At 34.0% G+C, this 16414-nt stretch overlaps 3 protein-coding genes across 7 annotated transcripts; 2 read left to right on the forward strand and 1 right to left on the reverse strand.

Moving 5' to 3' along the window:
* The first annotated feature begins 7597 nt into the window (after window positions 1-7597).
* On the forward strand, window positions 7598-9323 carry LOC105184602 (transmembrane protein 223). The gene is made up of 4 exons (XM_011143496.3): window positions 7598-7762; window positions 8179-8504; window positions 8804-8946; window positions 9131-9323. Exons 1-4 carry the CDS (start codon window positions 7614-7616, stop codon window positions 9284-9286), a joined length of 774 nt encoding a protein of 257 aa, XP_011141798.1. The 5' UTR covers window positions 7598-7613; the 3' UTR covers window positions 9287-9323.
* Window positions 9324-10574: 1251 nt separating this feature from the next.
* On the reverse strand, window positions 10575-14606 carry LOC105184587 (uncharacterized). Of its 4 annotated transcripts, none has more exons than XM_011143472.3 (6): window positions 14241-14605; window positions 12523-12624; window positions 12189-12427; window positions 11877-12091; window positions 11492-11767; window positions 10575-10951 (listed from the first exon to the last, which is right to left on the reverse strand). In XM_011143472.3, exons 3-6 carry the CDS (start codon window positions 12321-12323, stop codon window positions 10687-10689), a joined length of 891 nt encoding a protein of 296 aa, XP_011141774.1. In that variant the 5' UTR covers window positions 12324-12427; window positions 12523-12624; window positions 14241-14605; the 3' UTR covers window positions 10575-10686. The 4 variants fall into 4 exon arrangements, with proteins under 4 accessions (XP_011141774.1, XP_011141773.1, XP_011141772.1 ...); XM_011143471.3 differs by having other exon boundaries at window positions 14151-14605; XM_011143470.3 differs by having other exon boundaries at window positions 13718-14605.
* On the forward strand, window positions 12680-16294 carry LOC105184586 (Sjoegren syndrome nuclear autoantigen 1 homolog). 2 transcript variants are annotated; one of them, XM_011143467.3, is made up of 4 exons: window positions 12680-13000; window positions 15434-15534; window positions 15712-15911; window positions 16043-16294. In XM_011143467.3, exons 2-4 carry the CDS (start codon window positions 15480-15482, stop codon window positions 16148-16150), a joined length of 363 nt encoding a protein of 120 aa, XP_011141769.1. In that variant the 5' UTR covers window positions 12680-13000; window positions 15434-15479; the 3' UTR covers window positions 16151-16294. The 2 variants fall into 2 exon arrangements, with proteins under 2 accessions (XP_011141769.1, XP_011141770.1); XM_011143468.3 differs by lacking the exon at window positions 12680-13000 and adding an exon at window positions 14117-14167.
* Window positions 16295-16414: the final 120 nt, after the last annotated feature.

Consider the following 16414-nt stretch of genomic DNA (forward strand, 5'->3'; position numbering starts at 1 on the left):
GACTTTAATTTGGTACCAGAGCCAGGCCTGTATCTCTAACCGTTTAGGAGATATCAAGGTTAAAGTTTTCCAACCTTTCTCCGTTGATATCTCCGCTTCTACTGGGAGTAGAGATTCGTCAATGTAGTCGAAAATGTAGGGTTTTGAGAGGACTTTATTTTGGTGCCAGAAACAGGCCTTAATCTCTAGCCGTTTAGGAGATATCGAAGGTTAAATTTGTCCAACTTTTTCCGTTGATATCTCCGCATCTACTAGGAGTTGAGAGTCGTAATTTACGGATAAATGTAAGGTTTTGAGAGTACTATGTTTTGGTGCTAGTAACAGGCCTGTACCTCTAGCCGTTTAGTAGATATCGGAAGTTAAAGTTTTCCAACCTTTCACTGTTATATCTCCGCTTCTACTGGGAGTTGAGAGTCGTAATTTACGGGAAAATGTAGGGTTTTGAGAGGACTATATTTTGGTGCAAGAAACAGGCCTGTATCTCTAGCCGTTTATGAGATATCGAAGATTAAATTTTTCCAACTTTTTCCGTTGATATTTCCGCATCTACTGGGAGTTGAGAGTCTTAATTATTGGTGAAATGTAGAGTTTTTGGAGGACTACATTTTGGTGCAAAAAACTGGCCTGGATCTCTAACCGTTTGGGAGATATCGAAGGTTAAATTTTTCCAACTTGTACCTTTGATATCTCCGCTTCTGCTAGGAATTGAGAGTGGAAATTTATGGTAAGATTAGGGTTGGTATAGGACTACATTGTGGAAAGAGGGCGTTCCTGTATCTAGAACCGTTTAGGAGATGTAGTAAGTTAAAATGTTTAACTTTTGATGTTAATATCTCCGTTTCTACTGTGAATTGAAAGTCGAGCTTTATGGTCAAAGTAGGGTTGATATAGAACTATATTGCAAGAGAGCGTTCCTGTATCTTGAGACCTTTAGGAGATATCGAAGATTAAATATGCTATCGATGAGTTCGCTTATAACTTCCATTTATCTCAAGGGTGCTTCTCGGGAACATTCTGTTCGAAAGGTTAGTCCGCGATAAAATGTTTCTTGCGATCTGAGGCCGCTGTTGTTTAAAGTTAAATTGCAGCAACAGTATTGTTATCGGTCAACCCTGAGACCGGCTGCTAACATCCATTTGTGACGACTGCCGCGCCTTTGCGATTACCGATAAATTCAGTTTTCTTGATTGCTCGCGCGATTTCAAGTAGCCATAATATATGGCAAGAATACATGGCAATATATGGGAATAATATATGGTAATAATATACGGCAACAATATATGGCAACAATATATGGCAACAATATATGGCATCAATATGTGGCAACAATATATGGCAATAATATAGGACAATAATTCATGGAATATATTTTTCGTTACAAGAGTCAATGCAAATTTGCGGCATGCACAATGTAATAATAAAAGTAATAATAAAGTAATAATAAAAGTTCTTTCTGCGAGCTTTGAGTCAGACACTCACCAATGATGATATTGATGATGTCCTGTTGCATCCAACCAGATCCATCAATGTCCGCCCATGTCCGCTGCCGCTCTCCATGTCGCGCAACATCCATCTTGCAGCTCGTCCCACGGTGATCGCTACACTTTCATCACACTTCCGCGACGCGGTCGATACGCGGTATTAGAACGGCGATATTTACATCAATTAACGAACGTTTTACTCGCCATCGGTGGAAACTTTTTGCGCGCTGCGAAACGGACTCTAGAAACTCGATCGGCGAGGAGTAAGAATCGTGTGAAAATTTATTGACTCGTCCAACGGATTTTTACGGTGCTTTTCGCGATTGCGTTTGAAAAGTCGCGAAAATGTGGGATTATCGATATCTACGAGTGAAATATTCGCGACGCGAATGCACGCGAGGAAAGATTAGACAATCAGAAACCGGTCCCCCTTAAGGAGCGCAAAGAGAGAGGAGCGGGGCAAAGTTTTCACGCATTATAGCTCTGTCACGACGAAGCTTACGTTCGCGATACTTTGACGAAATGAGAATTTAAGTTTTCTTTGTTAGCAACGCGAGTAAAAACGCGTATATTGACAACCGCGGTCGCGATATTCAAAGGCACGCGAGCGAGGATACTTCAAGCTCGGCGTGCGCTGGCGCAATTTCTACGCGCATTATACGCTACTCGAGACAATAGGGATTGTGATGAATGGACAATATTGCCAAATAATTCTACAGCCTGTTTTGCAAATAAAAGAAAAGTAGCTAACGATATCGGCATTTAGGTATGAATATATTTTATACGGACAATTGAATATTGTCAAATAATTAAATTGTTAAGTAATTCTGCGGCCCGCTTGAAAAATAAAAATAAAGCAGCTGATGTCGGTGTCGCGTTTGTACATATGAATATTCTCTTATTCAGATGACTGAACATCAAAAGAGAATCATTCAGTATTTTAAATCTTGTATGTAATGCAGGCTATCGATCAAGTAATCCCCTGATTGTTTCGAGCAATGTATTTTATTCAACGTCACAAATACACACATGCAAGTATCTATTTGCAATTCGCATTGACTCGAACGATATTTTTTAGTCCCACATCCGTCATGCAGAATTTTATTTCTCTTTTCATTTTGACTCACCGAAACGACTTGCAGTCAGAGCCGGCCACGTTCCGCTTCAACTCTGTAACAAAAAATTCACATTTGCTCATCAGATTTGACCAACGAGTGCGGGCGAGTAAAAGAGTAGTTTACCCTCTGCGATCGTAATTCAAGTCGAGCCGAAAATTATATCCCAGCTCTAGATCGCCAAGGGTCAAACAGAGGACTATAATAAACTTGTAAACTTACCTTCAAGCCGACTCTGCTTCGCCCGAACCGGATCCTCCGGTGCGGCATCCGCGTCCACCGGATTGCTGTTGCTTTCCGCAACAACTGAAACAGAAAAATAATTTTCCCGGTTGATAACCTGCGGTAGAGAGAGAATATCTTTGATCGGGACCAATCGAAAATATGGATATATTTTGATACGGAATTTTTATCTTTATATTTTTGTTCCAACATTGAAAATTTAAATGGGACTTGAAGCTTTCAAGAGAGCTGATGAGGAACAAGTTACAAAGGCAAAGATCGTAAAGAGTTGAACACAGATGTGTAGGAAACTTGTAAACTTTACCTTCCGGCCGATCCTGCTCTGCCCGAACCGAATCCTCCGGTGCGGCATCCGCGTCCGCCGGATTTGCTTCCCGCAATGTCTGGAACAAAAATTTAGCGTTCTTGGTTGGTAAGCTGCGGTAGAGAAAAAATGGTTGGTCGGGATGAGTGGAGAATATTCGCTACGATTTTTTTTCTTTGACATTGAATGTCTAGATAGGAGCTCTTGAAAGAGCTGACGAAAGAAAATGACAATAAGAAGTGGAGACAACAGTTGTGTGCTCTCGAAAATATTCTTTTACGGATGGACATATAAATTCAGATCCCGTAACAAGAGTAAACAAACTTGAAAGAAGCGCTGACCGAAAACAAAAAAGGTCGCAGTCTAAGAAGCGATATGACGTTGAATATTCTACGCAAGACCAATATTCTCACACAGGAATTGGGAATGATTCAGAATGTTTGATTGAGAACATGATGAATTCGAGATCCACGTCCATGGACCGTTATCCGTCTCTGTCTGGATCAATATCTTTTGTATACAACAACGCAATAAATAGGTAGACAGACAGAGATTGACGAGAGTAATTGCAAATTCATAAAGTGATGATGACTAGTCGGATGATGACGGATTGTGAATGCCGAGCGCGAAATTCCGACTTCTTATTCCCGGAAAATTCGTCAAACGTACGCTCTCGTTATCGGAGACCTCCCGCGTAATAAATGATTCCACATACCTGGAAACGTGACGTATCGCTGCCGGCGTTCTGCTTCTCGACTGCTGAAGTTCTCCGGATTTCACTCGCTCATGCTTCTAATGCTGATACTCGCGATTCGACCGTGCAGTTAATGAATGAGATGCCGACGCGATGCCGATTGAGTATCTCGAGGACCGACGAGATATATTTCTTTTAATTACACGAGACGGAAGTGACGAGAGCGTCGCGCACGGCTGCTGCTGATGGAATGAGGTCGAATACATGCGCGAGTATTATAATACGAAAGGCAAAAAGTGTCGTCGCTCGCGAGCCGATCAACATAATCGGCGCGATATAAACATTGCGGGCCTCGGCGGCGGTTGAAGCAAGAGAGACTTGCCTTTGAGCGTCTCTTGTTTTCTCGAAGGTTTCGGAACGACGAGGGGAATGCGAGGAGGCCTTTTAACTGTACGCGACATTGATGCACTCTATTTATTGATTACTGAAAATAAAGAAAATTATTCTGTCGAAGCATCGGACATTTGTTAGTTTTATGTTAATTAAAGAGAAATGTATACGATTAGGAAATGTGTTAGCAACTAATTGTACAGAGTGTAAGTTGTTTTCAGTGACGCCGTTTTCAGAGAATAATTAAAGGTCATGGTAGCGTTAAAGAATGGAATTTCATCCTATGCGAATTTAGTCGCGCTCTTATTAAATATTAGTCCTGTATAAAATGTCGTATTTAAAAGTATTGTTTCGCATTCACGAGATTTTGTCGTGAATTCTGCTCTTAGATTGGATCGTGGGTGAATACTTTTTAATGCGACGGGGAATAGAACGTGAAAATCTTGTATGCCTCTGAATCCGAAAACGATTAGGAGAAGAAGTGAATATTTTTCAATACGAAAGTTCGCATTTAAAAATTATCGATTGCGATTGAATACAAGGCATATTTGAAACGAATTGAATCCTTGTTAATGCGAAGCATTCACTACTGCCATCTCGCATTTAGCGCGATGAAATTTAATAGGAACTAATACTTTTTATTTTCCCTTTCTTCGGATCAGAAAGCAGAATTCAGACATATTCAAAATGTCAATACTTTTTAATATGTTTCAGTTCGACATTTTATACAGAGAGATTATCCGCTGCGGACAATAACTCTTCTACTTTTCATTTAATATTCAATGATGATAAATAACATTTAATTGCATTCGTTTAGCTTTTTTTTTCGAAAATAAGAAAATATATACCGGGGTGAGATTTTACCCATGACAACATTAACGTGATTTTCTTTGATGCTTTTTTTAAAAGTTCAAATATTTCGTCGACTCGCGGGATATTTATAATCGGAGTCTCGTCATGTTAATTACGTGAATAACACGTGCTCCTCCAAGCGGATCGAATGCTCACCGACGGCCACTGTCAGTGCCATGAGCGAATGTCCGGAGCGGACGGGATGCTGAATTAAAAAACAAGACGAAGTGAACGGGACGCGGACAACGATACATCATGCGTCTCCATACATGTCAAATTGTTTATTATAGAAGAGACTTTGATACGGCAATATATATTCGAAGATTTAACATTTAATACGTACTTTTATTTTTTCTGCTCCTCCCCCCCTCTCCCCCGCTCTTTTTAGACCACCGGCATAGTCTGGCATAGAGATGGCAACTGTCATTGCAGCACGGACATAAACCGCCTGAAAGTGGATGTAGCATGGACTTCCATCATATGCAGATTTTACCACCGAGACCTGAAAGTGGATGTACTATCGTAGTTCCTCTCTCAAAATGGATGCAGATGGCGTCCTTTCCCAGTGCGGAAAGTCGGTGTCGCAGAAAATGTCGTATTGGCCGCTCTCAGGTTAAGCTAAAGCTAAGACTCCATGCATGCGGTGAGCTCCGGCAAACGGCTGCGGTGACCAATCAGGAGACAGACGCATGCCGGAGCTTGCCGCAACCGGACTTGCGCCTCCCTCCTGATTGGTCACCGCAACCGTTTGCCGCAGTTCACCGCATGCATGGAGTCTTAGCTTTAGCTTTACTCTCTGCTTATTGACATTGGAGTTGAGTTAAGCTAAGACTCCATGCATGCGGTGAGCTGCCGGCAAATGGCTGCGATGACCAATCAGGAGGGAGGCGCAAGTCCGGTTGCGGCAAGCTCCGGCATGCGTCTGTCTCCTGATTGGTCACCGCAACCGTTTGCCGCAGCTCACCGCATGCATGGAGTCTTAGCTTTAGACGCGAAATAGGATAGAAAATAATAATCCGCAAAATTGTATTAATTGTGATAAAAAGTAAATTTTAACGGTACGTGGTAATTTTATATAATTATAACTGTTAATAAAGGTAATACTAATAATGATTAATTAAAATTTATTGTTTATTACAATGAATACAATTTTGCGGATTATTACCTTCTATCCTATTTTTCGTCTTACCGTCAACTATCGACTTTCTTAATTCAACTCAATGGCAATAAGACAGCATTGAGTTGTCATGAAGTATGTTGGTAGCAGATGGTTGTACCTATACGTATATTTTATTCTTAGGAAATTTACTTCTAATCAAGTTGTCGTACGCACCCATAGTCGAGTCTCAAGTCAGCACTTAAAGTCAACGGCACGCGGTGCTTGTTTTCGTGCTGGATTGCTTGCTGGATGAAAATATTGCGTTCTGATTGGTGCATTTCCATTCATCTTCGGAAATGTACCAATCAGAACGCAGTATTTTCATCCAGCAAGCAATGCAGCACGAAAATAAGCATCGTGTGCCGTTGGCTTAAAATATATCACAGGGATATCCTATAGATATCTAGACATCTTTGGGATATCCTCATGATATATTTCAAACATTTTTGCTGTGTGAGATGACATTTAAAAATCGCTTTATCTGATTTATTTCTGTATATTTCTTTAAATTCAGTTTTGTTATTATTATATCATTATATATTATATATTATATATTAAACACTACGTGTTACTTTTAATTTAGTTTCATTATTTTCTTTATTTACTTTATGCATTCTCTATTTGTACCTTATATATAATTACTTTCTTATTATCTTATATTTTTAATTTATATGTATTAATTGCTTTCATTTCATTCATTTTCATTATAATATTTACCAAAAATATATAACTCAATTAATTAATAGATCATATAATAATTTAATTTGCGTCAATAATTTGCACAAATATTCGCATTAAGCTCGTTCTATATTAGTCGCAAGTCACAGAATGCAAGTCGCAAGTCGTAGAAATCCACCAATCATAGTCGAATGTTAAGAGAATATTCGACTGTAATTGGTGAATTCCTACGACTTACGACTTGCGTTCTGTGTTTTGGGACTAATGTAGAACGGGCTTTATGTCTTTTTAGAAAGTTCGCAGGCGCAAGAAAACAGAGAGAGAGTGCGCGTACACTTCTTGCTCTGTCTCATTCCCATTATTCGCAGGCGTCAGCCGAAAGATGGTATGCTCTATCTATTCATACCATGTCTATGGATAAACCTAATATAACATAATCTAACCTAACTTAATCTAATTAGTAGCTAACTATTTTTCAACGCCATTGTTATTGTGTAACTGAATTGGTAAGTTGAATATTTGTCCAATAAAATTATAAAAAATTAAAAAAAATTATTGTAAAAGTCTATAACTATGAGAACAAACATACTTTTTATTTGCAGGAAATGATAAGTTTCAATAAATAATTAACTAATATTAATAAATTAATATTTAGTTGAGTGTTTTCTAATTAATATTTTATAATAATAACAAAAAAATGTTAAGTGCAATTTTGAAGCATCCTGTTTCTATAAAAATGTTATTAAGTGATGTACAATTCATCTGTAAAATAACACCATATCTTAGACATGACAAAAATATATTTTCTATGGCATTATCTAGAAAATTTCTAATAAGAAGCACAAGGTAAAATATAATTATATTGTAATACATTTAAGTTTAATGGTATATTTTATAAAAAATATACTTTTAATAATGTTTTAACCATTAATCATCAATGAAATTACTTATTATAACATAGAATGTTTATAAACTATTGTTATTGCTTATATTCATAAGTAAAAATAATTAAATTAAAGAAAGATAGCAGTAGCACTAATAGATACAGTAATATTAAAGCACTAATATAGTTTTAAATTGTAATAATTTGAAAATTAGTTATTTGACTATTTTTATTAAGGAAAAGTAATCCCATATGAATAAAAATATAGTTGACAGAAATAACAATAATTATTGAACATTCTATATATTTTAATGTTCTAACTATTAACAATTTAATAAATATTATATTTCCTCAAATAATATTAATAATGAAAATATAGGTTGTCTAGTGAATCATTACAACGAGCAAGATTCTGTAAAGCTAGTAAATTGTCACAAAGTTTGTCAATACGGCATCAACAAACAATAAAATTAGATGTAAATATAAATGTACAGAACAATGTAATTTTATATAAGAATGACAATCAGAGATACATACGGATATTACATCTTTGTGCGATTGCACAATTACTTGGATGGTTCATATTGGCTATTTATACTTATACACCATCTTTTCTTGATATTTTCTATACTGATGTAACGATGCAAGAATATATGAAAAAGAATATTTTTAGACTTTCATTTTTTACTTTTTCCAGTTTTATAGGTAAGAATTAAATTTTTTCTTTTTCATAGTAAAATTTATATTTTACATAGAATTTATATTTTTATCTCATAGTATATTTAACTTACTATATATATTTATAAATGTATATATTTATAAAAATTTAACAATAGATAAGTTTTCTCTTTATTTTTCTTTTATAAATATATTTATATTTTAACCTTTTGCACTCGGAGCCATCTTGTGGAGATTTACGATGTCCTCTCAGAGGGGATATCTGAATGCATAGAGTTAATATATTAATATTGTTAATATTATATTTTAATATAATCATTTTCTAGGTCCTCTCGCGTATGCTACAATTTATGCTTTATGTAGTCGTACTATTAGGTATATTGTTTTACATAAAGGTGGTGAAAAAATTACACTTACTACCTGTAATATATGGAAAAAGAATTGTAATATACAAGTACCTATAAATATGGTAAGGAATTATATATTATAACAAAATTGAATTATATATTATAACAAAACTTTATATTTAAATGATATAAAAGAAAAACTAGGACCAATTTAATTATAATATTTTACATTGATAATAATATTTATATAAAGACAATTACTGTAGTTTAAAAAATTTTTCTTATTTGAAATATTTTTTTCTCAAGGTAAACTGTACCATCCACAGAACAAATGTGGGAAGTATTATACCTCTTAAACTAAAAGATAAACGTTTCTATTACTTACTTGAAAAAAGTGGTACATTCCTAAATCCTGAACTTTTTGATCATACATTAAGATATCGCCAATATAGAAACTTATAATGTATTCATGTACAACTTTGTATGTTATAAAATATTATAAATATTAAATTTATAAAATTAATATCATGTATTTATAATTCATGCATGAAATATAAATATTTATTTACAAGTATATTTGTTACGAAATATAGATATCATTAATATACTAACATATTAAGTTGTTATAAATTATCATGAAATTAATTCATTAGTACTAAAAAACTAAGATATTATTTTTGATAAAAAATTTTTTTAAAGATTATTTATTGGTACAAGAAATATGAATTTATAATAACAGCGTTTCTTGTAAAAGAAAAGAAAAATGTTAATACAATATCTACACTGCTCAAAAGAATTATGGCATAGATAATTTATTGCCGAAAATTGGCCAACTTTGACTGGCGATTACTTCGCGAAAAATTATTGTAGACTAATAATTTTTTTTCAAAATGAAGGTTGAAGTCTCTACTTTAAAAATATATCTCCATTTTTTACATGCGATGCACCCTTATCCCTATAACCCTTGACATCTGAGGGCATGTTTGGTATACTGAAAATTGCAAAGTTTGACGGAATGCACGGATGTGAACAATTTTTTTTCGGGGACGCCGTGTGTATCGTCATAAAGTTCAAATCTTCCTCTTCAATTTGAAAAAAAAATCGAGTCGCTACAATTTTTTTCGCAAAGTTACAGCCTTTCAAAAATACCGTACGGAGCCGTGAAGAATACGGAGAGAGTTTGTTTGCCGATGCTAGGAATGTTGGCTGTGGTCAAAATACGATCCGGGAGCTGAAAAACATGCGCGCGTGCTTGCGTGCGTATGTCAACAAACATTCTTGTCGTTGCTCCACTATGATTTCCAATCATTTAATCCGTCGGCCGATACTTGACCCGTAAGTAAAAAATAACGATATTTTTGAAGGGCTGTAACTTTGCGAAAAAAAATTGTAGCAACTCCTTTATTTTTCAAATTGAAGGGGAAGATTTGAACTTTATGACGATGCAAACGGCGTCCCCGAAAAAAAATTGTCCACGTCCGTACATTCCGTTAAACTTTGCAATTTTCAGTATACCAAACATGTCCTCAGATGTCAGGGGTTACAGGAGTAGGGGTGCATCGCATGCAAAAAATGGAGATATATTCTTAAAGTAGAGACTTCAAGCTTCATTTTGAAAAAAAATCATTAGTTTACAATAATTTTTCGCGAAGTAATCGCCAGTCAAAGTTGGCCAATTTTCGGCAGTAAGTTATCTATGTCATAATTCTTTTGAGCAGTGTATATATATAGATACATGTAAGTAATATATTTTATTGCACTGAAATTAGTTTGTTTTTCTATTATTTTAAATCTCTTATGAATATAAATTGGCAAAGTAACTGGTATTCCAATTAATCTCAATATTAATTTCCATATTTTAATTAATATCTCTGACTCTGTCTGTCATAATATTTTCCTGAATATTTACTATATCGATCACTATAGCCATCATCCTGATATTTGTCTTCAGCTTTATAATAAACTTCAGGCACTGAACCAACATGACCTTGCCAGTAACGTGTCCAATATAAATCTTCTGGATTGATATCATGTGGATTTTTCGCATTTCTGAATACGTGTACACAATATACGAGACTACCAATTAGTGTCAAAAATCCAAACACCAAGAATACTATTCCTAATATCCTAAAGAAAAGAAATGCGGAAGTTAATATACCCGAGAAAAAAACATGAATTTTGTCTAGGCATAGTTATATATAATCATACATAATTATATATGTCCACAATGAAAAAATGTTGCTATATAAATACAATTGAAATAAATGCTTATACTTCTAACAATACATGATGTCGATGTTTATTTGAATAAAACTATTTCTTGCTTTTTTCACTTAATATCATTCTTGTTCTATGTAGACATATATGATTACATATATGACTATATATATATATATATATATATATAACATATATTAGATAAAATTTACATGTAATTTATATATAATCATATATGATCTTTTCCCGAATGAATATATGTATATATATATATATATATGTATATATACCCAGGAAAGAAATATTTATATAACTTTTTTATAATCAAGATAATTATATCCGTTAATTTAAATTGAGATAATTACTATTAATTAATAACGTTAATTAAAAAAAAAATAGTACATGTAAAACATGTTATGCATATACAAATTTATTGCATGGTGTTCTTACCACACAACTAGTGGCTGGAAAAATTGTATAACGATAACAAAGCCCAGAGTTACTAGAATCAAACCGAGATTGAGGAGTAACATAAGGCAACAAACGCCTTTAGTATTTGGGCAAAAAGGATTAGGCGTTGACATAGTTTCCACAATTATACCGCCTTTCCGTGACATGTGGGTTTTCACTGTCGAAGTACCTGATCTACCAGAACCATAGCTGTAATGACTAGGCGCTCTATGGTCCAATCTAGAGCTAGGTGCTAAGCTATGGCGTGATACTTGGCTGTTCGTAATATAAAATACATATTTTATATTATTAGAGTGTTTATAAGAGCTACGTATATTCAAATCTATATGTATATAGAAATCCACACAAATCCGACACACAATACCTTATGTCGGAAGTAGCCCTGTATGCAGCACTAGTGACATATATATCTGAGCCATTGTCACAAATGCTGCCGTGTGAGGCACTTTTGCGAAGCGGATGTAAACTATTTTTTGAAGATCCAGACAATACCGAATCACGAATATTATGTACGCTTTTAGATCTCCTGTCTTCTTCCCTATCATATTTATCTGCATGATTCTTTCTTATTGGTTTCATCTGTGAAGGAAAACATAATACAAATTAATAAAGTAATGTACTTTCAACTAGAAATAGGAAGCAAACGTCTTAGTAATACGAATACAGAATATAATACCATAGTGGTATGTTCATTAGCAACGATATATTCGGACACAGTGCGATCGGAAGGAGCTCTATGGTTCTCTTCGCTATCCATAATATAATCACGACTCGTATTAACATGATATCCAGGATATCTTGAATTATGCATCTTAGCGCTTATATCTTAGCGTTTATAATGCACTAGCGCGAAAGAAGAGAAGAGAAACATTAAAGAAAAATCTTATATAATTGATCAATATCTGCTTAGCTCATCTAAAACAGAGAAACATACGTTTCTTGTATTATCAATGAGTCTTCTGAATTACAGTCGTTAGAGATTAAAAAAGAAAGACGAAGATTGCACTTACTGCGAACGTGTGTGTGCGATAGAATGTATTTGTTTCTATTTTTACGTATATTGTATACATTTTAGAATAAAATCGTGCTTCATATATATTTATACTATCAACCTATAACAACATAAATATTTTGCAATCTTAAATTATTTTACAGTCTTAAGGAGAAACAAATCGTGTTTGTTCAAATTTTCGAAAATTTTGTCATCTACAATGTCATCATGAAACAGTGCTTGATTTAAACCGTGTTTCAATCGATAATTCCAATGTATGATTAAATGTAATAAATCTATCATTAGGTATGGCATTTCTTTCGAAGACGATTATTCTGCCTGCACATTGATCGATTACTAAATGATGTATTATCATACAATATTGTTTCTCGGTCGTAGGTAGTACCTACGATACGCTCGTTGTGTTAGTCAAATCCTTATTTAGTACGATGATGTCATTTGAGAAGGACGTGCATGCAACATCTTCGGTGAACAAGGTGTGTACCCTTCACCGTCGATTGTCTCTCTCTTGTTATTTTCGCGGTAGAGCTTAACTTCAATACTTTTTATGCAACTAAAGATTAATATCGTTCTTTTCTTTTCACAACCTCAATTTTAAATCCCGACTTAAAATCATTCGCGAAAAGATCGACTCATAAAATGCGATACGACGGGACAAAACGATCGGATTTAATATCACTTTTACTCGAGAACTGTTACTAATTTTAGTCTCGTAAAAAATAAATTCATCAACATGAATTGCGAGAAATGAATTTCTCTGCAATTATGACTGTCTAACCTAAGTAGTACATAGATTGGTTTTACCTATTCGATTACTTTCTATTTCTTGCTAGCTACTTGCAACGTACTAATGCTATATAACGATGCAATAAAATATTGAATGTGAAGTGAAAAGGAATTTAATAGTCATAAAGCCGAGTCCCAGGTTCAAAGATTAGAAATTCACGAATTTTACATCATTATCTTTCAACTTCTCGTCTTCTTCAAAATAACTAGTATAGCAAAATAGACCAAGTTTTTCTTTTGTTTTGTTTAAAAAAAGTATCAAAATTTTGTTAAGAAAAATATCAAACCGTCCTTTAATAAAAATCTAATGTAATTTGATAACAGGTTATTAAAATATTGTTTTATGGTCGTTTTTATTACGTTATTTGCAACTTTAAGATAGATTTACGATTATGAATAGATCTCACTCATAATTGTAACATCACAGGCGCATCATCGAGACAACGGCGCATCCCGTACATAACACAATATTTTTTTGTGCGGTAAAACATATCCTCTCGAGGAAACGTCAAGGCGAAAAGATGTGGTTTGTGCAACGTATGCTGGACCGTAGTGCGCGCGGGACCGAGAATGTTACGAGAAACGCACGCGCTCGCACCGATCAGTGACGCACAGATCTCGATCAGTTTACTCCGGTCCGCTCAAAATTATCGCGCTGGAGAACGGACAGTTAACCGGTTCATTTCATGCATGTACTTCGTCGTCCACGCGAGCAATGATTTTTCCTGATATCGATTCTTGGATTTGCCAATTCCTTTCCTCGTGGAAACGCACTGGCTATACATAAAACTGGATCGCAATATATCAATTGTTTGCTCGGCTTTTGGCGAATTGATTCACCATCTCTGGCCTATACGGTGCGTCTCTCCTCGTCTCGTGATTGTTTGTACGTGTTTCACGCACTTGTAGAGCAACTTAAAGAGCACTCACGACGATCGACGATCGATCTCGACAGCGACGATGTCCCGCAGACTAGCGGCATCATATATCGCATACAACCGATCGTAGCGCAAAATCGAGACACAATCGAAGCGAAATGTCCATCGATCCGTCCCGTTCGTATCGCGTTTCTCTCACTGAGTGCGTGTTCGCTCGTTCACTCATTCACTTCCCGGCTGGAATGGTTAATACTCCCGAGCGAAAGGCGCATTCATCGTAGCGTGCGCTTTTCCACCACGCTTCTGCGACGCCTTTAAAAGGCGAGCTCAGGTGTAGCGCGAGTTGTCCTTCTTACGACCGCCCGCGATTCTTTATCTGTTCTATCTATATCGTGGTATTCTTCGCCTACTTTTTGTACGAATTCGATATAATCGAGCTAACTTCTTTTTAAACTACTTTTAACTAACTTCTAACGTATATACTCTAGTTTCAAATAAAACTCTAACTTCTAATAAATTTTAGTTTTTGTATTTTATACAAAAGAATCATTGAACATTTTTATCTTATATATCCTAAGTAGCAAGATATTAAATGACGTCTTAATAACATTTTAATGACATCTCTAATGTCAATAAAGTATCATTAAAACGTCATTTAACATCTCTTTGCTACTTGGGTATACTTATGCTTGTAAAAGAAGATTCCTTCTAGTTTTATTTATATAGAAGCAATTACAGAAAAGTTAAAGAAAATAATTGAATAGAATATCCTTGCACAGATTATCTGTCATATATTAAAGACATCAAGATATTTTTTGTTATATGAAAGATTTTGATTGTAATAATGTCCTTCTAAAATTAAACGATTTGTAGAATAAAAAAAACTTATATAAAATGATGAGGTTGTAAAATTTAGTTTCAGAAATCTGTTATATCTACATACTAGAAATAACTATAGATTTTTTAAAATATGAGATAATAAAATTTTCAGATTTTTTTTTATAATTACTTTGCGTATATTTAATTGAATTTCCATAAGAATCAATGGAAAATTAAAAAAAATGTCTTATATAAAAATTTAATACCTATTAAATGAGATTCACAAGCCATTTGTATTTTTATATTTCTGATACGCATGCGCGAAATATCACTAATGAAGAACTACGCGCCAAACTAAAACTTTGTGATCTAAATGTTTTGATAACGTGCTGTTAGTAAACATTATCTACTTTCCATAATTTTTAGATCGTTATACACGTTTTCTACAACATTTAGCATTAATGGAGGGTTTATGATGTCTCAGCACGGAGCTGCTCTACAAACTTATAACCAAGAGCTTGTTAAATGTAAAGTATCATTTAACCTAAAAATTAATGTAGATAAATCTTAAAATAATTAATATGGAATGTTATAATTCAATTTCTTTATAGATAGAATCAGTTTTTTTACGTTTCGATTGATTAATTTCTAATTAAACTAGTTTAATGTAGTTATGTATTGTATCTGTAACAAATTTCCTATAGGCTTAGAAGAAATGAAATTGAGGCGAACAGAGCTCCAAGCTCAGATAGAATCCCAAGAAGAAGAAAAAAATAATTTACAACGTGAAATTGAGAAAATGTCATGTAAGCTTACACTTTTGAATGACAGCCTAGCAAAGAGAATTGCGGTTAAAAATGAATTTGACAGAACAATAGCAGATACTGAAACGGCATACATGAAGGTATACAAATTGTATTTTCATAATTTAGTAAATTAATGTAACTATATTTAGTAAATTAATTTAACTATAATAAATTAATGTAACTTTTATAAAATAATATTTTTTTCTTACAAATTCTATTTCCTCTTTAGATTTTAGAGAGTTCACAATTATTACTTAATATGATAAAAAAAGAAGCTGTCAGCTTGGATCAGACTTTAATCAAAGCAAATATTGATAAGCAGCAGTATCGACAATAAGATAAATTGTACTTTGTAGATACAATTGTATCTTGGTAAACAAACATGATAAATAACAGGAATTGAATTGTTAATAGAAATTATCATAAGAATATTATCATTAACCAGTATGAAATTATGTATACAGACTTTTAACATTATTAGTTATTCTATATTTAAATGATTTTATATTATTTTATACTAAATTCAAATTTGTATTATTTTATATTAAACTCAAATTAATTACTCTAAAATTAAATTACTTTGTGATCCTAATAAAATTTG

This window comes from Harpegnathos saltator, unplaced genomic scaffold (assembly GCF_003227715.2).
Source record: "Harpegnathos saltator strain DR-91 unplaced genomic scaffold, Hsal_v8.6 scaffold333, whole genome shotgun sequence".
Lineage (NCBI taxonomy): Eukaryota > Metazoa > Arthropoda > Insecta > Hymenoptera > Formicidae > Harpegnathos > Harpegnathos saltator.

Excerpts from the sequence above, each read along its gene's own strand:
- LOC105184586 (XM_011143467.3), top strand. The coding sequence starts at position 15,480 with ATGATGTCTCAGCACGGAGCTGCTCTACAAACTTATAACCAAGAGCTT. Across the intron at positions 15,535-15,711 it reads TAACCAAGAGCTTGTTAAAT|GCTTAGAAGAAATGAAATTG; the intron begins GTAAAGTATCAT and ends AATTTCCTATAG. Across the intron at positions 15,912-16,042 it reads CTGAAACGGCATACATGAAG|ATTTTAGAGAGTTCACAATT; the intron begins GTATACAAATTG and ends TTTCCTCTTTAG.
- LOC105184602 (XM_011143496.3), top strand. The coding sequence starts at position 7,614 with ATGTTAAGTGCAATTTTGAAGCATCCTGTTTCTATAAAAATGTTATTA. Across the intron at positions 8,505-8,803 it reads TACTTTTTCCAGTTTTATAG|GTCCTCTCGCGTATGCTACA; the intron begins GTAAGAATTAAA and ends ATCATTTTCTAG. Across the intron at positions 8,947-9,130 it reads TACAAGTACCTATAAATATG|GTAAACTGTACCATCCACAG; the intron begins GTAAGGAATTAT and ends TTTTTTCTCAAG.
- LOC105184587 (XM_011143472.3), bottom strand. The coding sequence starts at position 12,323 with ATGCATAATTCAAGATATCCTGGATATCATGTTAATACGAGTCGTGAT. Across the intron at positions 11,768-11,876 it reads AGGGCTACTTCCGACATAAG|CCAAGTATCACGCCATAGCT; the intron begins GTATTGTGTGTC and ends TATTACGAACAG. Across the intron at positions 10,952-11,491 it reads TTCCAGCCACTAGTTGTGTG|GATATTAGGAATAGTATTCT; the intron begins GTAAGAACACCA and ends TCTTTTCTTTAG.